The sequence below is a fragment of the Carica papaya genome, chromosome 9 (assembly GCF_054855325.1).
Source record: "Carica papaya isolate Zhongbai chromosome 9, ASM5485532v1, whole genome shotgun sequence".
In the NCBI taxonomy this organism is placed as follows: Eukaryota; Viridiplantae; Streptophyta; class Magnoliopsida; order Brassicales; family Caricaceae; genus Carica; species Carica papaya.
The window spans coordinates 537,680-558,231 of record NC_142317.1 but is presented as its reverse complement, the minus strand read 5'-3'; the positions used below and the strand labels follow the sequence as shown (position 1 = coordinate 558,231).

At 34.5% G+C, this 20,552-nt stretch overlaps 4 protein-coding genes across 9 annotated transcripts; all 4 read left to right on the top strand.

Annotated features, from left to right (window-relative positions):
* Positions 1 to 44: 44 nt before the first annotated feature.
* On the top strand, positions 45 to 3,107 carry LOC110810344 (keratin-associated protein, putative (DUF819)). Its single transcript, XM_088211565.1, has 6 exons — positions 45 to 548; positions 894 to 1,120; positions 1,629 to 1,739; positions 1,896 to 2,051; positions 2,261 to 2,502; positions 2,631 to 3,107. Exons 1-6 carry the CDS (start codon positions 172 to 174, stop codon positions 2,952 to 2,954), a joined length of 1,437 nt encoding a protein of 478 aa, XP_088067691.1. The 5' UTR covers positions 45 to 171; the 3' UTR covers positions 2,955 to 3,107.
* Positions 3,108 to 3,435: 328 nt separating this feature from the next.
* LOC110810299 (uncharacterized) lies at positions 3,436 to 7,894 on the top strand. 3 transcript variants are annotated; one of them, XM_088211567.1, is made up of 6 exons: positions 3,436 to 3,847; positions 3,977 to 4,203; positions 6,045 to 6,155; positions 6,491 to 6,646; positions 6,819 to 7,060; positions 7,412 to 7,690. In XM_088211567.1, the coding sequence occupies exons 1-6, from the start codon at positions 3,555 to 3,557 to the stop codon at positions 7,553 to 7,555; spliced, it is 1,173 nt and encodes a 390-aa protein (XP_088067693.1). In that variant the 5' UTR covers positions 3,436 to 3,554; the 3' UTR covers positions 7,556 to 7,690. The 3 variants fall into 3 exon arrangements, with proteins under 3 accessions (XP_088067693.1, XP_088067692.1, XP_021892107.1); XM_022036415.2 differs by having other exon boundaries at positions 3,458 to 3,847; positions 7,465 to 7,894; XM_088211566.1 differs by lacking the exon at positions 6,045 to 6,155 and having other exon boundaries at positions 3,446 to 3,847; positions 6,515 to 6,646; positions 7,465 to 7,894.
* Positions 7,895 to 8,195: 301 nt separating this feature from the next.
* Positions 8,196 to 16,362, top strand: LOC110810297 (ferric reduction oxidase 4-like). Of its 3 annotated transcripts, XM_088211564.1 has the most exons (10): positions 8,196 to 8,310; positions 9,886 to 10,097; positions 10,242 to 10,344; positions 10,480 to 10,668; positions 11,246 to 11,480; positions 13,299 to 13,626; positions 14,686 to 14,923; positions 15,134 to 15,849; positions 16,036 to 16,171; positions 16,281 to 16,362. In XM_088211564.1, the coding sequence occupies exons 2-10, from the start codon at positions 9,935 to 9,937 to the stop codon at positions 16,282 to 16,284; spliced, it is 2,112 nt and encodes a 703-aa protein (XP_088067690.1). In that variant the 5' UTR covers positions 8,196 to 8,310; positions 9,886 to 9,934; the 3' UTR covers positions 16,285 to 16,362. The 3 variants fall into 3 exon arrangements, with proteins under 3 accessions (XP_088067690.1, XP_021892104.1, XP_088067689.1); XM_022036412.2 differs by having other exon boundaries at positions 16,036 to 16,362; XM_088211563.1 differs by lacking the exon at positions 8,196 to 8,310 and having other exon boundaries at positions 9,762 to 10,097; positions 16,036 to 16,362.
* A 399-nt stretch (positions 16,363 to 16,761) lies between these two features.
* Positions 16,762 to 20,454, top strand: LOC110810296 (ferric reduction oxidase 2-like). Of its 2 annotated transcripts, none has more exons than XM_022036411.2 (8): positions 16,762 to 17,083; positions 17,474 to 17,585; positions 17,655 to 17,846; positions 18,086 to 18,320; positions 18,461 to 18,788; positions 18,941 to 19,190; positions 19,353 to 20,062; positions 20,165 to 20,454. In XM_022036411.2, the coding sequence occupies exons 2-8, from the start codon at positions 17,482 to 17,484 to the stop codon at positions 20,305 to 20,307; spliced, it is 1,962 nt and encodes a 653-aa protein (XP_021892103.1). In that variant the 5' UTR covers positions 16,762 to 17,083; positions 17,474 to 17,481; the 3' UTR covers positions 20,308 to 20,454. The 2 variants fall into 2 exon arrangements, with proteins under 2 accessions (XP_021892103.1, XP_021892102.1); XM_022036410.2 differs by lacking the exon at positions 16,762 to 17,083 and adding an exon at positions 17,105 to 17,373.
* The last annotated feature ends 98 nt before the right edge of the window (positions 20,455 to 20,552 follow it).

Sequence of the window (20,552 nt, the reverse complement as noted above, 5' to 3'; positions counted from 1 at the left end):
AATACATTTACATAAAATAATAGAAAATTTAAATAAGAAAATACTATCACCTTACTAAATTGTAAATTGTAATAAGCGCATAGTTCAGTGTTCGTTCTTGCAAAAGCTCCTCTTGAAGAAGTGGAAAGGCAACTTCTCTTTCTCCTCTATCGGGAATCGCGGTCCAAGTCAATGGCATCGAAGCTGCCGTTTCTGCCGCTTAATCGAAGTTGGTCTCCGGCGCCGGAGTTCCAACGACTTCCCTTGCCTTCCTGCCAAAATCTGCTCGGAGTCTCAACAACAGGCGCATCATTAGTCCAAGATCCATCACCATCATCATCATCATCATCATTATCGTCTTCGTCGCCGTCACCTTATTCATCGTCGTTCTCGTTATCTCAGAACAGAAACGAAACGTTTTTATCGCCTAATCTGCCAGGCAGAAACCCCGCTCAAAAATCGATCGGGCCCGTAACTGTTAGATCTCAGTTGAATTTCCCTCTCATTTCGCCCAACGACCAGTGGGGCACCTGGACCGCTCTCTTCTCTGCCGGCGCTTTTGGCATTTGGTATTAGTTCAAAAATACATAATATTTGAATTCTTGATTGTGTTAGAGAAAATGAGTACGTAAAACATGTAGTTGTATTGTAAAGGGCAGAAGATTTTATGTTTTATGCTTAATCAACAAAACATCTTAGAATCTACTTTCCTCATCTTGGCAGGCTTATAGAGTGAAAGAATATGTGCATCACTATGTACGTGAAGCAAGTTATGTTTAGCCAGTAGTTCTTTAAGGGTTGAGACTTGAGACTGTTAAGATTCAATCTAAGAAATTTAAGAACGGAAACAGAAATCTCGTTTTAATCCATCTTTGTTTTTGTGCTTCTGTCAAAATGTTTTCTGATGTGTGAAGGTCAGAGAAGACCAAAATAGGAAGTGCATTGAGTGGCGCCCTGGTGAGCACTTTAGTTGGACTTGCAGCCAGTAATTTAGGGTTAATTTCATGTGAGTCTCCTGTGTATTCGGTGGTGTTGGAGTACCTGCTCCCATTGGCTGTTCCACTGTTGCTGTTCAGAGCAGATTTGCGGCGTGTGATCAAGTCCACCGGGACCCTTCTCCTGGCTTTCTTGCTTGGTTCAGGTAAAAGCTAGTCGATGTTTATCAAGTCTATTTCTGTGTTTGTAGTTTAAAGCTTGAGAAAAGAGTTGTTGATGATGTTGAAGTTAGAGGTTTAGTTCTGATTCTAATCTTGTAAGTTGAAGCTTATAACATTACTTGTAAACATTAGTTTTTAGTCATCAATTTAATATCTAAAGAATAATAGTTTTAGAAATTGTAATTATGTTTCTCCTAACAAATTTGTATAATCATGGACGAAAATACTAGTACTTATAGTTCATGTTAGGAGCTTGAGTTTATGACACTACTTGTTTTGATAAGTGATAACCATTGCCCTGAAATCAAGCTCCAATATTTTTGCGGACCAACACTTGTTTGTTACTACAAGAATGTGGTACTGAGAAAATGAATATTGGTAATAGGTGGACAGATTGCACTGTGATCTTTACAATTGACTTTTGATTTCAGTGCTCTGCAATGTCCGGTTAGGAGTATTTTTGAGAGTTGTTTTTCTTCGCTGTGTTGGTAGTTGCTACAACTGTTGGGACAGTATTGGCGTATCTTTTGGTGCCAATGAGATCGCTTGGTCAAGATAGTTGGAAAATAGCAGCCGCTCTCATGGGTAGACATATTGGTGGAGGTAATTTGCTTTTTTCCTCTGCCAAAGATGTGAGTTCTGAAAATGTTATTGTATTCGTATCATGGTTTGTTGTAGTTTTATATATTTCTTTTGCTTCAATCCACTTGTGGTTTGTCCCTCATGCCTGATAAAAGTTTTGTTTTTTATGCTGTTCAGCGGTCAATTATGTTGCCATTTCCGAAGCTCTTGGGATTTCTTCATCAGTTTTAGCTGCTGGGTTAGCTGCTGATAATGTAATTTGTGCAATATATTTCACATCGTTGTTCGCATTGGCCTCTAAGATACCTCCTGAGACTTCATCTGCAACCAGTGGTGCGTGAGACTTTACCATTAGTTTTTTATTTTTCTAGCTCCAGTCTCTTTATGATTGATTATCACATCTCAGGTGAGTTATTTTATGACTATTTCCCCAGCTGTTTCTCTTACTCTAGCTTTCTTTAAGCATCAATTGTTGCTGTATTATGTCGATTTTTGTATTATCGAAATAATGAGCCCACTAATTCAGTTTGGAAGTATAACAGATGTTGCAGTGAATGAAGGTTCTGAAAATGGTGGCAAACTTCCTGTGCTGCAGATTGCTACTGCTCTTGCTGTATCGTTCGCTATCTGCAAGGTTTCTACATTTCTTGCAAAATATTTTGGAATTCAGGGGGGTAACCTGCCTATCATAACAGCAATTGTTGTCATTTTAGCAACTGTATTTCCACATCAGTTCAGTCACCTTGCACCAGCTGGTGAGGCTATGGCTCTAATACTGATGCAGGTGAGCCAATTTTATTGGACAAATCTCCCATTCTTCCAATCTACTCGACCTGATCTAATTCTTCGCAAGAAATTCCTCAGTTTATTTTGCACCTTGTAGCCTGTTTTCTGCAACTTGTTTCTGTACAGGTATTCTTCACGGTGGTGGGTGCTAGCGGAAACATATGGAGTGTGATAGCAACAGCGCCTGGTATTTTCATGTTTGCTCTGGTCCAGATCGCGGTCCATCTTGCGGTGATCCTTGGATTAGGAAAGTTGTTTCGGTTTGACCTGAAGCTACTGCTTTTGGCATCAAATGCAAATGTTGGAGGTCCTACAACAGCCTGTGGAATGGCCACTGCCAAAGGATGGAGTTCAATGGTAGTTCCTGGTATACTTGCCGGAATCTTTGGTATTGCCGTTGCAACTTTTCTTGGCATTGGATTTGGAGTATATGTCCTGAAATTCATGTAGAAGTTTTAGATTATGTAGACTAGAACTGAGCTGACCTGTAACCTGGATGAACTTTAGTTACAGTAATATCTGTAAAACTATGTTATTCTTGGCTGGGAAAAAATGCTATTTGCTTGCTGTTAAAATAAACAAATAATGCTATTTGTTCTAAAATAGTTGTAGGCTTTTTTTTTTTTTATATAAAAAATTATAGTTCAAGCCAGAAAGTGTTCCTATATATATATATATATCATGGTTTAAGAATTTATATTATAATTGATATATATATATATATAATAACTTAATTAATAAATATATAAATTTATTAAAAAAATAACTTTATTTTCTTTTATTTCGAACTAAATTTGTCCTTTTTAACGGTAAAAAAAAAATTTTAAAGGCATCAAAAAGTTTTTTGAAGTTTTTTAAGAAAAAAATATCGTGCACATTCCATGGTAGAGTTTGCCAATCAAAGATTGACACGTGGATATTTGCCACCTCATCGTCGTCATTCTAAGGTGGCCAATAACTGCCAAACCCATATGATTACAAGATGAATGAGAAACTTAGGTCTCTTTTTCTCAGTCGGTCTTCTCTGCGAGAATAACGATTCAGTAATCGATGGCAGCTCTCTCTACATTGCCGTTTGGTCCGTCACCACCAATCCAGTTGCACCAGCTGTCTCTCTCCTCTTCCCGCCATCGCCTCCTCACTCTACCAAACCATCAATGGGAAAAGAAACCAACATTTGAACGCAGAAACAGAGCATTTCTCTCACCATCGACCTTGCATTGGAGCACTATCTCGATTCGACGCGTGGAAGCTCGGTCACAGCTGAGGTACTCTATCATTTCTCCGGACGACCACTGGGGCACATGGACTGCGCTCTTCGCTGCCGGCGCTTTTGGTCTCTGGTAATTAATTTACTCCCTCTTTCAGTTCCTTTTTTTTTTTTGCTTAAATTTTAATTTTATATACTCTTCGAAGTTCATTCAGAGTATTTTAGGTAATCGCTATTGTTTGTTTTTGTTTTTTTTGTTCAGGGCTGAGAAGACGAAGATTGGGAGCATGGTGAGTGCTGCACTGGTGAGCACATTGGTTGGACTTGCAGCGAGCAATTTAGGGATTATTCCTCATGAAGCGCCGGCCTACTGGATTTTCTTGGAGTTTCTATTACCATTAGCTGTTCCATTGCTGTTGTTTAGAGCAGACCTGCGTCGTGTAGTACGGTCAACTGGAACTTTGCTCCTTGCTTTCTTGCTTGGATCAGGTATTTTATCGGTTTGAATATCAAAAAATCTGTGTCATGGTGATTCGTCTCCATTGGATTGTAATCATGAATATTCATGATATAAGTTCAGAATCCAAGATGCTGCACTTTGTGCTTTTTTGAAGAGGCGCAAGACTTTTATGGTTGTGAAAAGTATCTAGATTGTTAGAATTGCTTCCTCATGCGTTAGAAAAAGTTCAGTAAGTAAAAAAAAGTTCAATAAGTGTTGGAAACTTAAGTACTTTTAGTTCAAATCTCATTTCTATTGAATAGTAAGAGAACACAATGAAGATGTGATAAAGATTTGAGTGCAAATAACATTCTAATTGTAAGTCATTTCCATTGTACTTACAATTTAATTTGAGGAAATTCTGTTGTTCCTTCATCAACCCAGAGTTGAAGATGAAAATAGTTCAGTTATGCATCAAATATTCAAATTATAAACAAATTCTGCCTATTAAGTAACTTGAATCTATAAATAAAATGAGAATAATATAGATTTGAACCAAACAACTTAATTTATAGGGGTAATTTGCTTAGCTGTGATAGGAAGAATTGCAACTTTTGGCAATAAATAAAAGGCAAAAGGAGGACCTCAACTGGTTGCCAATGCCAGGACTCTGTGTTGTGTCCTACCAGATTTGTTTTAGGTTGCTAATGACTCACATTTTTTAAGGAGAAGAACTATTATTTTGGGACTTGGTAGAAGTCGTCTGCTTTTCTTAGGTCTTCCATTAGTTTTGAAGGGTCCAACAGCTATACTTATCTTTTTAGATGATGTCCAACTCAGTATACTCAAGGATAAAATGAAGAATCCATTATCTTGAGAAGAACCTGAAAGAATTTTAGTATGAAGAGTTGTGTCTTTCTTTCTTTCCAGTTCTTTGTGGATTTTGTTGTTCAGTCAATCTAACTTATGTATATTTATCTATTCTAGGATAGCTAACAAAATAAATGGGATTACAAGTGTTTGTAGCAAGGTGTCCCTGTTTACGGGTCTTATGGACAAGGCAGATTATGAAAGGCTATCTTATATCTCTATCTATTAAATCTCTATATTCGTTCCATTATTGTATATTATGCCAGTCACAACAGTGACTACACAAATTTAGTATCTAAATATCTAGCGCAACAATTCTTCCACCATTGTGATGGTAAATTCTGGTAAGAGGTTACTCTGGATGACTGAAGAATTAAAGAGTTCTGATTCTCAATTGCTTTAGCATGGCTTGTTATATTAGGAAATTTAGAGTAGGCCATTGAGATCATTTTTTCAGGACTAGATGTGGCCCTTATTTCAACTATGATCTCCTTTGTTCTAATTTGCTGACTGCTAAGTATTTAGTAAATATTTTGTATACAGGTTTATGACCCCCTTGGTGCCGATTTTAGTGACATTTTTACTCATGTTTATTTCAAGAAAAAAAAAGTGCTGACTGCTAAATTGGCCACTACAACTTCGTTTTTTGAGTGTCAAGGTGTGTAACTTGTTCTACTAAGGAAATTTGTCTTTTAATTTGCTATCCAAACTCTACTGTCAATAGCTGGCCAATTTCATTATGGGCTTCTATCTTCTACTCTAAAACTGATTGCCTGTCTACTTAAAGTCTTAGATGACTTGTGATTTTCATTTTGAGTTGTGACAGTCATGATAAGAATTATCATATGTTAGGACCACAGCCTATTAGCTTCAAGTTAAATCTGAGTACAAGTGAGATATCTGTATGCAGATGACTTAAAAAAGAAAAAAGAAGAAAAAGAATGAATCTTCTTCATGAGAATGGTACGTGCTGCTGACCTTCTTTTGACCCATAATTTTCATTCATTTCTTTACATGACAGTTGCTACTATCATCGGAACTTTAGTGGCTTTCCTGATGGTTCCTATGCGATCGCTTGGTCCGGATAATTGGAAAATAGCTTCTGCTCTCATGGGTAGCTATATTGGTGGATGTAAGTTGTAGGCAGTCAGGACATATTGTTGCATTTTACTTTTGGTGAGCTCTCAATCATAGATAATTGAGGTATATTTCAAAGATAAGGATTGTAACTATCAAATATATTTTTGTAAATCTGTAACCCACTGCCCACTTCAATTAGGAATATGTGGTGCTTATGTGCATTGCAGGATACACACACAGACACATGCTCATAAACATGAAAGGAAATCAATTTTTAGCGAAGAAAAAAAAATAAACGATAGGTTGTTGACCACTTTGTACATGAATGCATGTCTTATCTACGAAGTTCACTTTCATGACTGACAATATCATTTTCTGAATCTGTAGCTCTTAATTATGTTGCAATTTCAGAGGCTCTTGGTGTTTCATCATCTGTTTTGGCAGCCGGAGTTGCAGCAGACAATGTTATCTGTGCAATTTACTTTCTGGTGTTGTTTGCATTAGCCTCTAAAATTCCTCCTGAGTCTTCAGAATCTAAGAGTGGTACATAATCATTTAGCTGGCAACATGTCTTGTGAAATTGAAAACTGTATTTGATGGAAGTTTTGTCTTCAAGAAGAAAAATGGGGATCCCGTAATTTTTTATCATTTAAAAAATTGATTTCTAGATACCAAGATAAAATATTCCCCATCATGATATGTAATTCTTTGACAGATGTTGAAATGGATATGTTGTCCTCTTCTGGAGGCAAGAACGCTGTGCTTCAAACTGCTACAGCTGTTGCTATATCTTTTGTGATATGTAAAGCTGTTAATTATCTCACAAAATTATGGAATATTCAAGGAGGTTGCCTTCCAGGAGTAACAGCTTTAGTTGTCATTTTAGCAACTATTTTTCCAGCACAATCTGGTTATCTTGCACCAGCCAGTGACACTGTTGCTTTGGTTCTGATGCAGGTAAATGAAATATCCCCAATACATCCAAAGTGATTAATTACATCTTGTCCTTCGTCTTAAATTGTTATGCTTCTTTCTATTTTGGGTGTTCAATTCATGCAAGTAGAAAAGCCTTCTTTCTCTTGATATTTACTCAAATAACGGCCAACTGATAGCTTTAGATATTTTAACTTGTAAGAAGCATAACCAAAAGCTTTAAAATTTTGGAGTTCTTCCTGAAAATCTCTGATACTTTTGTTCCATATTAAATTTTTAACCTTACCATTTCTTAGAAGAATTTAAATTTATGTTTTCCTTCTGAATTTCTGGATGGTGAATCGAAAGCCAAATTGACTGTCTTCAAATTTTAAGCTTGCCAAGGAAATAAGAGGATATCAGCTGAAAGCTTTTATGAGTGATAACAGGTGTTCTTTGCCGTGGTGGGTGCTAGTGGAAATCTATGGACTGTTATCAATACAGCTCCAAGTATTTTTTTGTTTGCTCTGGTTCAAATAACCGTTCATCTTGCCGTGATCCTTGGATTGGGAAAGCTATTTCATCTTGATTTGAAGCTGTTACTTTTGGCATCCAATGCCAACATTGGAGGCCCTACAACAGCCTGTGGAATGGCCACAGCCAAAGGATGGGGTTCTTTGGTTGTTCCAGGAATTCTTGTCGGTGTTTTTGGAGTTGCCATTGCAACTTTTCTTGGAATTGGTTTTGGAATGACAGTCCTCAGATACATGTAAATAGGACTTCTCACAGGGATAATTTTCATTTTAAGCATTCTGATAAATGAACTAGTATCAGATAAAAGTCTTTTGTATGTCATTATTGATTTCAGCAATTTATCAATCCCCAAATTTTCCCAATAGAATGGCATGTATATTGTTTAAACCAGGTTCTGGCAACAACAGGTTCACGTAAAGGGAAGGTTATTTTGGAATATGCCACGACGTGCTGATCTCAATCCAGAGGAAATTTGCAAAATATGAACTTGATTAGGTAATTTAAGCTAATATTCTCGAACAGAATTATGGAGTTGCTAAGCATATCTCTCCTGTATATTATGCCATGTAGCTTGATATATTAAGTGGATAGTGTATGTAGTTTGTACTGTACTACTCTCTTGATCAAAGTCAATTGTACTTGCAGTACTTGTAAAGTCAACTGTACTGCATTAACAATAATCAGGAACAGAGTCACCCCGAGATTCCAGCAACTTTTACATCTGGAATCAAAGTAGAGAAGCATTTATTAAACAGAAAATAGTAAGTCATCTTTAAGCATCATGGATTTTTTTTTTTCTCTTTTTATATTGTCAATTTGCACTTGGGACTTATAATACCAAATATTGAAATTTATTTATTATTTTATTTCTTTGATTAAGTCTTATCGCACACAACACAAAGTTTAAACACAAGAGAGAAATGAATAAACTAATTTCAATGTTATGTACTATAAGTCCCATGGTTCAAGTGATAGTACAGTTGGAACCTTTAGAATAGACGATGGAGTGATAGTTCATGTGATGAAGTGCTCAATTCTTATATAAACAAGTTATGTTGTAGTAATATGTGTTTTTAATAGTTGTGCACAGATAGAATATTACTCAACCTTACACAATAATCGTTATTACTGAAATCAAAGATTTTGCAGTTGGTGAGAATCCTGGAATCATGTTTCATTTGTTACCATAATCTAATATTTATGAAATTTTTTTTGACATTTTTAGACTGGAGTAAAATTACAGATCTCTCCATAAACTATACAAGATATTGATGATCAAATGCTATTTTATGCTTTAAAATTTTTGATTTATCTCAGAAAAAAATTTGTCTTGATGATGGGTACATGCTGTATGATATGCCTAATAGATACGTTAAATCTTTGTTAAGTCTAAGAGAGTTCCTTATATTGATGGTGAAATGTCTCTTCCAAAGCATGAGGCATTGTTTTAAGATAGTTTATGAGCATATCTTGTTAACTTTTGAACATAATTATAAAAGTACTCTCTTATTCTTTTTTACTACTAAACTATCAGTTAATTTATCAGTAATAATATGTTAATTAAGTGTTAAATAAGTTTTTAATCTCATAATTATACTAGAGGGTTGCTAGATGATCGTACACAGTCAAGTATTTTTTAATGAATTAAATAAGAGGGTATTTTGTAATTGTGCTTAAGTTAAAGGGGTACTTTTGTAAGTTAATGTTTATTGTATGCACCCTCATAGATATTTTGACTTTTAGGAAATTGAAGGACCGACTGATAATTAAAAATTATATAGGGATCTTATGATATCAGATCAATCAACACTGTGGTAATAAAAGGAGGAACCCCAATTTGTACTAAATGAACTCAGTGATAATAAAAGGGGAAATAAGGTTTCTGTGGAGTCATTACTTAAAGTCTAATCCAGATATTATAGAAATATGCAAGGGATCTTGACTCTACAGTTGTCTAAATTTTTGTTTATATTAAAACTTCAAGTGTTGACTTTTACTTAATGTTAAATCAATATATATTACTTTATATTAAAAAAGAGATGTTCGCCAATTACTACTAACTTAAAGATTGATGAATTATTTCTACAACTTTAAATTAAGTTGTGTTTCTATGACTGATTTTTTATACCAAAAACTTATATTTATAAAAATGTTATAATCTATTATTTATTATCTAACTGTGTACATATATCTATGTGTATATAACCTAGATCAAATCATTGTTAATTTAGAGCAAACAGAATATTTAATGTACTTAAATTCCTTTTCATTAACTGGTGCATCTCATGGTGTTTTCCTTTTGAATGGTGTGCGCTTATATATACATATATATACAGACACACAAACGCACAAGCATTCCAAGCTCGTCATAACTCAAGGGTAGAGATGATGGGCAACAACAACATTAACACTGTATTAAGGATGATCTTTCTTGTGCTGTTTCTTGGATGGCTCTTGATCTGGATCCTGTTGCCTACAAAAGTATATAAAATGACATGGACACCCAAGCTAGCTAGCGAACTTAACTCCACGTATTTTGGAGAACAAGGTCATTATTATCTTTTGTTACCGTTAACGTTAATTGGTTTGCACAGTTCTATCTTGCTTGTTTTTTTGTTTTTTTTGTAGGAGTTGGTTGATCTGTTTTTTGGTTAAAGAAATTCTTACCTAGACCATATTTTAATTTTTGTAGGGACAAATCTTGTGCTTTTCTCAGTTCCTATGATGATAATAGCAGCTTTGAGTTGTGTTTATCTCCACCTGGAGAGCAAATCAGGAAGTCCTCCATCGAAAAAGTAAGTAATCAACTAATTAGTCTTCAGCTTTTTTTAGCATTTTCATATGTATGAAGCATATATCATATGTGTAATCCTACTTATGTATAATAATATCTATTAAGAAGGTTTATAATTATTGCTGGTCGCATGCAGTGTGGTTAAGAAAAGCAGGCGTTTGGGCTTATCAAGCCGTCCAATTCTAGTGATGGCTCCTCTAGGGATTGTTACCGCGCTGGAGCTTGTTTTTGCAGTTATGTTTGTTGTGCTCTTGATTTGGTCTCTTGCTAATTACCTGCATGTCAGCTTTGGAAACCTCCACATGCATAAACAAGGAGAGAAAGTGTACGTACTATATAAATGACTTTCCTTAAGATTAGATATACAAAATTTGCTTGAGATTGAATTAATACATGCTAGATATGTGATTCATTATATGCTCATATTTTCTACTCTTTCATTAGATTAGTTTAAATAATAATTGTTCACAGGAGATCTTTTCCACTGATGGGTTATTCACAGTGAAAAACAACTTGTCCCTTAATGATTTTTGCCTAACACAAATATACAGATTGTGAGCGAGATTCAAACTGAAAAGGCATGCACTAACTTTACCAGCTAAGCTGATTGGCACCCACGTCTAAGAAGATAATTTAACTTCAAAAGAATCGATCTATTCATTTCCTTCTCGACCCTTTTGTTTTCTTTGATACATAACAGTTCTTTCTATTGCGCTTGAGTTAGTTTTTATGGTACTAGATCCTGTGAGATAAGAACTCGATGGATGGAGTTTGACGAGGGTTAAGTCAACCACTGTTTATAATTGAGTTTTCAAGAATTATTCTGCTATTGGTACTTTAGCTCGAAATATCTTACGGTGTTTGACGAGTTTTTGCTATGATTGTGCTTTATTTTTTGGCAGGTGGCAAGCTAAGTTTAGAAGTGTGTCACTGAGACTTGGGTATATAGGAAATATATGCTGGGCATTTCTGTTCTTTCCAGTGACGAGAGGATCTTCAATCTTGCCTCTACTTGGGCTGACTTCAGAGTCTAGTATCAAGTATCATATCTGGCTTGGACATCTTTCAATGGTTCTCTTTTTTGCTCACACCATAGGTTTCATGATTTACTGGGCCATGACCAATCAAATGGTTGAGGTACGTACTTATGGTGGTCAAGTGACCTAAATTACGCATTTTGAGGAATACACATACACTACGTTTTAACTTCGGGATCCAATTTATATACAGCTTTCAAGTTAGATGAAAAAAAAAAATTACCAAACACAATAGAGCCTATCTTTCTATGAGCTTTTATGTCTCGGTGAGCTTACAAATCCTATAAATTTAGCTAAATCAAAAAAGAGCCAAACGGCACAGTCCTAAATCTTGTGATATTTAGCGAGTAAATTATTGTTTTGTGGTGGATGAAAGATGTGGAGTCATTTTCACCTTTTCGTATGGAAAATGTCAAAAAGCTCTCTCATCTTTGAGTTTTTTTGGCCTCAATTCATGCTTTTGTTTTTTATCACAAGAGTTAGAATTACATAGTGGTGGGCTTAGATTCCTTCTGTTGGTCATCATTTTCTTTTTGTCTTTACTCAAAAAGAGAGAAAAAAGAATAAATATGAGGTTGATCTTGTATGTCAATGTCGAAGGGGAATATCAATTATTGGCTAAGTTCTCACAGATTAAATGCGAAATCTCATTTAGTGGTGTCTTAATTAACGTAATGGTATATGCATGTTGAAACATGTCTTGATTTCATCTACTTACTTTGGTCAAAGAGTTCATTTTTTACTGTAAATTCAGTAAAATTTTAAAAAATCTTTGTTTGAATATACATATCTTACTTTTTGTCTATAAAAATATATTTTCTACTAAATAAATAGAACAGTGAATTTGAGTTCATTGATAGAATTAGGGTAAATATATGCAGTGAATTTGGTTCAATTCTCATTCCATTCTTGTTCAATTCATATAGTTTGTATGTTTGGTTTCACCTCTTACCCCTAAGTTAAATTTTTTGGATGTAGATAGAAATTTGATTCACATTTTAATTTGTAGTAATCAACTTTTTATATTAAAAAAATTAAGACAGAACAAAAATAAAATTGACCGTGCATATAATGTTTTAATTGTAAATATCAAGATTTATGTTAACTCGTATGTTTTAGTCTTTGTGTCATAACTATATCCAAAACATTATAATAGTTTGTGGACATAGGATATGTGTCCAACACTAAGTGTGCATGTCGAGCACTTGATAAACTACAATTAGATATATTATGATATATGATAAAATGAAAAAAACGATATAGACTTCTATATTGTAAGGTGAAAGGAACACAAATTAATTGGTTTTTTTCTTGAAATTCTAAATTTTGCAGACTTTTATATAATAAATACTTAAGTAGTTATATATTAGTAAATATTAGTTATCTTTTTGTGCTAAGTAACTTTATTTTGTTATGTACATGATCTTCACATAGATTTATATATTTTATAATTGTTTTATACTCGAAATATTTTGGGAACTTTCGTTACCAAGCTCCCAAATCTTCGATTACAAAAGTTATATAGTGGGGCATTTAGATCATTACTCGTACCAGACACTTGCATATAATTTTGAACAACATAGGTCAAGATTAACATAAATATTAGAGTTAGAAATTAGAGGATAGTGGAATGAACCTAGGGTACCCTTGTGTTATATCAATGATTTCTTGGGTTACACGATAGGCCATATCATTTTTCGAAAAGATGGGCAGGAGGTGAGTCGAATCAGGAAACTGAGTCATAACCATTTTAATCATATTAATCTGTAACTTCTATTTAGAAGACAAAAACATTTACATTTAAAACTGAGGAAAAATTTTATTATCTAACTTATTGCGGGTACCATAAAATGAAATCATTCAATTAGTTTGGCTTTAACGATGATCATTAATTAACATAAAAATGCAAAATTTGTAGATGCTGGAGTGGAGCAAAACATGGGTATCAAATGTGGCTGGAGAGATTGCAATTGTGATTGCATTAGCTATGTGGGTGACAAGCTTCCCATGCATAAGAAGAAAGATGTTCGAGCTTTTCTTCTACACGCACCATCTCTACACACTTTACATTGTCTTCTATGTACTCCATGTTGGTGATTTCTACTTCTGCATGATCCTTCCTGGGATCTTTCTCTTCCTTATCGATCGATTTTTGAGATTCTTGCAATCCCGTCAAAGGTCACGACTTATTTCAGCTCGTCTGTTACCATGTGGGATCGTTGAGCTTAACTTTTTGAAGAATCCAGGTTATTTTTCTATTACTACCCATAATTTAATACATGTAAAAAATAAAAAACTCGATGATCAATTATCAAAAATGTTAAAGTGTTTGGCTTACCAAGAGAGCTTATAAGCTCCTCCAAAAGTTACAAATATTTGATGAGATACTTATTAGTGAATAAAAGTGTTACGGTTAATAACTTATAAGTTCTTATTTTTTAAAACTTTGGCTTACCAAGAGAGCTTATAAGCTCCTCCAAAAGTTGCAAATATTTGATGAGATACTTATTAGTGAATAAAAGTGTTACAGTTAGTAACTTATAAGTTTTTAATTTTTTTTTTTTTAAAAAACAAAAGATAATTTTTTCAAAAAATTTATATATATTTTTAAATAAAATAATGTAAGAAATTTTTTTACAGAGCCCATGCTAATTTTTTCTATATCATCTTAATTTTATCGGATGTTTCCGAGAAGATTTAAGATAAAATACGAAAATTTTTTAAGAAGTAAGACCTAACTTTAATAAGATTATAGATAAATAGTTTTAAATTATTAATTACAAATCATTTTTTGTATAATACCAAAATTTTTATAATGTTATAAATATCACGATTGAAGTGTAATAATTTTGTACATGGGTTTGTATCATTTTAATGCTTATAAATGATACATACTATAATTTTATTTTATTAAAAAAATACTGAACGATACTACTCTCCTCGTTTTATACTTTAATTTTTCAAATTCAAAAATACTTTTATTAATTTTTTTTAAAAAAAATCTTTGATGAAGTAAACAATAAAGCAAGCATATCTTTAACCAAACTATCATACAGCCTTAAGCTATTCTTTATAATAATTACCCTCCTCCATTTCGATTCAAGCCAAATTTTCTCTTAAAATTTTGGCATCTAGTTCTAACATCTTATTGAATGATAGAGTTTTACGATTAATTACAGTAAAAGCTTAAAATTTTGAGGGAAAAACTCTAATACAATTACATAGTTGATCAAGATGTTGAATTCAATCAACTTTTATACATTGCCGGAAATAGTAACCCATAACTAAGTCTTCTTCTTTCTCAGGATTGCTGTATAATCCCACCAGCATGATGTTTGTAAGTCTGCCTGCAGTTTCTAAACTGCAATGGCACCCGTTTACAGTCACTTCTAATTGTAACTCGGAGCCGGAAAATCTCAGCATTGTTATCAAATGCGAAGGAATTTGGAGTCACAAGCTTTACAAACAGATCTCTTCTTCGCTCGATAGGCTTCAAGTGTCTACTGAAGGACCTTATGGTCCTACTACATCGAACTTTCTAAGGTCAGCTCAATATAGTAATTTCGTACTTAACGAGATATACTAATTCAAATAATAATTTGTAAGTTGTGAAATAGTTTTACTTATATAATAACTACAACCCAGAGGAGAAGTAATATTTAGACTCATACCCTTGTTGGTTTATGTGGAAGGATGTTATGATGTTCCAAGTTTTGATATACAGTTGAGTTTGATTAGCATCTTAATTGGCAGACATGAAATGCTGATAATGGTAAGTGGAGGCAGTGGTATAACTCCTTTCATCTCTATCATCCGCGAGATCATTTTCCAGGGCCAAAAACCAGACAGCAAGATCCCGCGAGTACTTCTCCTATGCGTTTTCAAGCATTATGTCGACCTGGCGATGCTAGACTTACTTCTTCCAACCACCGGTATGCCTAACCAGCTCCCTAAAATCCAAATACAGATTGAAGCCTATGTCACCAGAGACAAAGAAGCGCAGAATACCGAGGGAAACAAGTCACTCCAGCTCCAAACGTTCTGGTTCAAGCCACACCCAATGGACACGCCTGTTTCTTCAGTCCTTGGCACCAACAACTGGCTATGGCTCGGTGCCGTAATCTTATCATCATTTATCATGTTTGTCCTCCTCCTGGCCATTGTTACCCGTTTCTATATATACCCAGTTGATCATAACACTGGCGAAGTTTACCATTTCTCTTATAGAGCTCTCTGGGACATGTTTCTAGTTTGTGTTTGCGTTTTCGTGGTTTCTAGTGCAGCTTTTCTCTTCTCCAAAAGACGGAATGCTGTTGAGAACATCCAAGTACAGAGCTTGGATGTTTCGTCTCCGGCAGCATCACCTGGTTCGTGGTTTTGCGGTGTTGATGGAGAGCTTGAAAGTCTTCCATGCCAGGCCCTTGTTCAAGCTACCAACATCCATTTCGGATCAAGGCCTAATCTCAAGAGTAAGTTGCTCAATTCTACGTCGATTCATAATATTAAAGCACGAGAAACTATCGGTGTATACTAATTATACGAACTATTTTTATCATATATTATATTATTAGAATTTGAACCAAATTTACACTTAAAAAACTACTTTATATAACATCTTATTTATGTGATTATAACGGGTACGGATCAAATTGCAGAAATACTGTTTGAATATGAAGGATCAGACGTGGGAGTCTTGGTCTGCGGCCCAAGAACAATGAGACACGAGGTGGCAAAAATTTGCTCATCTGGGTTGGCTCAGAATCTACACTTCGAGTCTATTAGCTTCGACTGGTGATACGAAAAATGCTTGTTTATTTTATGTGTGTGTGTGTATATATATATATAAATAAATATGCAATGTATATATATATATATATCACTTTTGTTGTGTGTACTGTAGGTAACTGCTGATGGATCTCCAAAGAAAACTTCCTCTGTATATATTTCCTGTACGAAATAAACTGAAATTATTGGGATGTCAATTTGTTCTATATAACTCTAGTTTTAATCTGGAAGCATCACGACGAACAGATTGAATCCTGTTAAGAATATTTTTATTATTAATACAAATTATCAAATTAATTTTTTTTTTTTTCGAGACTTGATATTTTTTATAATTTAGTTCGTAATATTTTTTCGTTATAATTTTATTTTAAATATTTTTTATTTATTACATTGTTTTTATTTTGAACTGTTGAGTAATCATGACAGAGAAAAAAATAAAGTTGAATAATCATTGTGTTTTATGCAAGAGACAAAATACAGCTTACAAAAAGCTTAAACGAAGGAAAAATGAAAGTCAAATATTCCCACTACGTATATATTTTTTAAAAAAGTTTATATATAATGGAACTAAAAATTAATAGATTTTTTCTTGAGAAACCCATTTGCAATTTCAGATTTTCAAATTGAGGAATTCATTTCAGACTGAATTTGCTGTGATGAACTCTATATATATACATATATATATATATATATGTTTTAGATCTCCACCATGGTACTAAGTTATGAGTCAACTAGTTGAAATGCATGTATGTACGTACGTACGCATACGGCTAAATAGGAAATCTATATGAAACTTTTCGTTTCCAAAAACTTGTCATCATGAGAAAACCAAAATTATTTTCCTTTTTGCCGACATTATTCAAAGGCCACTCCTCAACATAAACGTTTTTCAAGATTCCCAGATTCTAATTATCACAGGTATGTATAAAACATATACACACACACACACACATACATACATACATACATATATATATATATATAGAGAGAGAGAGAGAGAGAGAGAAGAGAGATGGGTTCAATGAAAGAAATTTCCGCCATTAGTGAAGTTCCAAGAAGAATAATGATAGCAGCAATATGGCTACTAATAATGTTTGTCTCTCTTGGGTACATGATGATCTGGTTCGTGAACTCCACCAACTTGTTCTACACTCAATGGCTGCCTGAAATCCTTCACAAAACTGATTCTACTTATTTCGGAAGTCAAGGTAAATTGATAACTACACAAATATTAATCATTGATTTATATATTTTTCTTCAATTCTTATTACTGTGTCAAACAATAACCTAATTTTCTCTTATAATTAGGTGGTAGAATGCTGGTTTTCGCCTTCCCGGTGCTCTTCGTTGCTGCTTTGAGCTGTTTATACCTTCATCTTGTGACCAAATTGTCTGATCACAACGATCGTAACACGAATCGGTAGATATTTTGTTAAAAATTTTTTACTATTCAATCTATTATTTATATTCTATTATATTTTAATTACAGGAAAAATTTGAAGCCTCGTCTGGCATGGCGAAAACGGCCAGTTCTCGTAAAGGGCCCTCTTGGAGTTGTATCCTTGACAGAGCTCTTATTTTTAACCATGTTCATGGGGTTACTGAGCTGGTCTCTGTATTCGTACTTGACAAGTATGTTTACAGATATAAGCCGAGAAGCAGGAGATAATCATCAGCAAGTGTAAGCATAATTTTTGTTTTTAAACAAGAGAAACCTATGAAATATATTGTTTTTTTGCTTCTGCTTTCAGAATAATCGATCCAGAATCAAACTTTTTTAACAAAATTTATTACGACGAATTACCTTAATTAAACCTGATTATTGGAGGAAAACCCACTTAAATTTTCAAATTGAAAATTAAGATGAATTCTGGGTTATTTTCTCTGATCTTTTTTTTTTTTTTTTTGGTGATTATTCAGGTGGAAGAGTAAGTTGGAAATGTCAGGTCTAGCAGTGGGTCTGGTTGGGAATATCTGCTTAGCCTTTCTCTTCTATCCAGTTACCAGAAGCTCTTCAGTTTTGCAGCTGTTTGGCCTCACCTCAGAATCCAGCATTAGGTATCATATCTGGGCTGCTCATCTTGCTCTTACTTTCTTCACTGCACATGGCTTATGTTACATTCTCTTCTGGGCATCATCAGATCAAATTTCACTGGTAAATCAATACATACATACATACATACATACATATATATATATATATATAAACTCAGGTGCTGTAAATTATAACACTCACAGTAACTTATACAAGAAGTAACTAATAGGCACTTTCTTGAACCAATTCTGTGAATGCAGATTCTAAAGTGGAGTAAGATCGGTTTTTCAAATTTGGCTGGAGGAGTAGCTTTACTGTCTGGGTTAGCCATGTGGGTGACAAGCATTCCGAGTATTCGAAGAAAAATATTTGAGCTCTTCTTCTACACTCATCATCTTTACATTTTATTCGTCGTCTTCTATGTTTTTCATGTCGGGTTCTCCTCCACTTGCCTCATTCTTCCTGGATTTTACCTCTTTTTGATCGACCGCTACTTGAGATTCTTACAGTCCCAGCAAAGGGTTAGATTGCTTTCTGCAAGAATTTTGCCCGGTGAAACTGTGGAATTGAATTTCTTGAAAAGCCAAGGTATATATGTACATATATATGTGAAGTACTTGGTTTTCCTTATAAAAGTATAGCTAAAAAGAAAAGAACCCAACCCAACTATCTTAATTTGATAATGGATTTTCTTAGTAACATCCAAAATCTGATGAGAAATTTGATCTGGTTTTATTCAGAGTTGAATTATAACCCAACAAGCATTATGTTTGTAAATGTGCCTGGAATTTCCAAGCTTCAATGGCATCCTTTTTCAATTACTTCAAGCTGCGAGATGGATCATCAGAAGCTAAGCATTGTCATTAAAAGTGAAGGGAGATGGTCTAGTGAGTTGTATAAGAAGCTTTCATCATCTTCCTCCATCTCCATGGACCGCCTTGAGGTCTCCATTGAAGGACCTTATGGACCTGTTTCAACTCATTTTCACAGGTGATTAATAATACATTCACAAAATTCCAACTGCTATGTTTGGAAATTTAATTTCCTTTCTGGGTTTGTCTCTTCCACTTCTTGGGAATTCTTCTATTTTTGACATTTCCATATTGTTTACCAGTTCCAATACTCACACCATGCTTGTCTAAGCAATTGCAGGCGTGATATGCTCATAATGATCAGCGGGGGAAGTGGGATTACTCCTTTCATCTCCATCATTCGTGATCTTCTCTTCCGGGCCAATGAGTCTCTCGATACTCCACGAGTTCTTCTCATATCCGTATTCAGAAAATCTCTAGATGTCACCATGCTAGACCTCCTCCTACCAGTTTCAGGCACATCAATTGACATTCACAGTTTAAAACTCCAAGTACAAGCCTATGTAACAAAAGAACAAGGACCCAGCCCTGACCAGAACCTCATACAGACAAAATGGTTCAAACTAGACCCATTGGATGCGCCAGTTTCAGCCATTTTAGGCCCAAGCAGTTGGCTCTGGCTAGGTGCCATAATCACATCATCATTCATAATATTTCTTATTGTTATAGGCATTGTAACAAGATATCATATATACCCAATTGACCATAACTCAGATATGATATACCCCAGTGCTCCAAGAGCGGCTGTCAACATGATTTTCACATGTATATCTATAGCCATAGCTGCAACCGCAGCTTTTGTTTGGAACAAGAAAAACAAGGACTCCAAGGAAATGAGACAGATCCAGAACAGAGATTCGCCAGCAGAGGCGAGAACAATGTCGGACTCATCATGGATATACAGTGATGAAAGAGAGCTGGAGAGTCTTCCCCATCATTCTTTTCTTCAATTCACTGAGGTGCATTATGGTGAAAGGCCTGATCTGAAGAGTACGTCACGAACCAAATTGAATTTTTATTTTTACAGTTCATACATGTTTTATATGCCTACTATGGTTTTTATAGAAAATGACAGAAAATATTTTGTTGCAGAGATATTATCAGAGAACTGTAAAGGAACAAGTGTTGGAGTTTTGGTAAGTGGACCGAAGAAGATGAAGCAAGAAGTGGCAGCAATCTGCTCCTCTGGTTTTGCAGAGAATCTGCATTTTAAATCCATGAGTTTCAATTGGTGATTTGAAGAATATTAGTTCTTGTTCTACTTTAATTAACAAACCATATAGACGATCACATAACCATTTCTTAGGTTCAAAATCTCTGTTCTAAGCACGTTTTTTTATGTGAAAATGAAAAATCAACGGAAAATTCTCGAGGCCTGAAAAGATTGCAGAAGAGTTTCAGCGTAAAATTACTTTGAAGATCATATCCAGGAATCTTGACAATCAAAAACACTCTGAAACTCTCATGGGTGTTATTATGG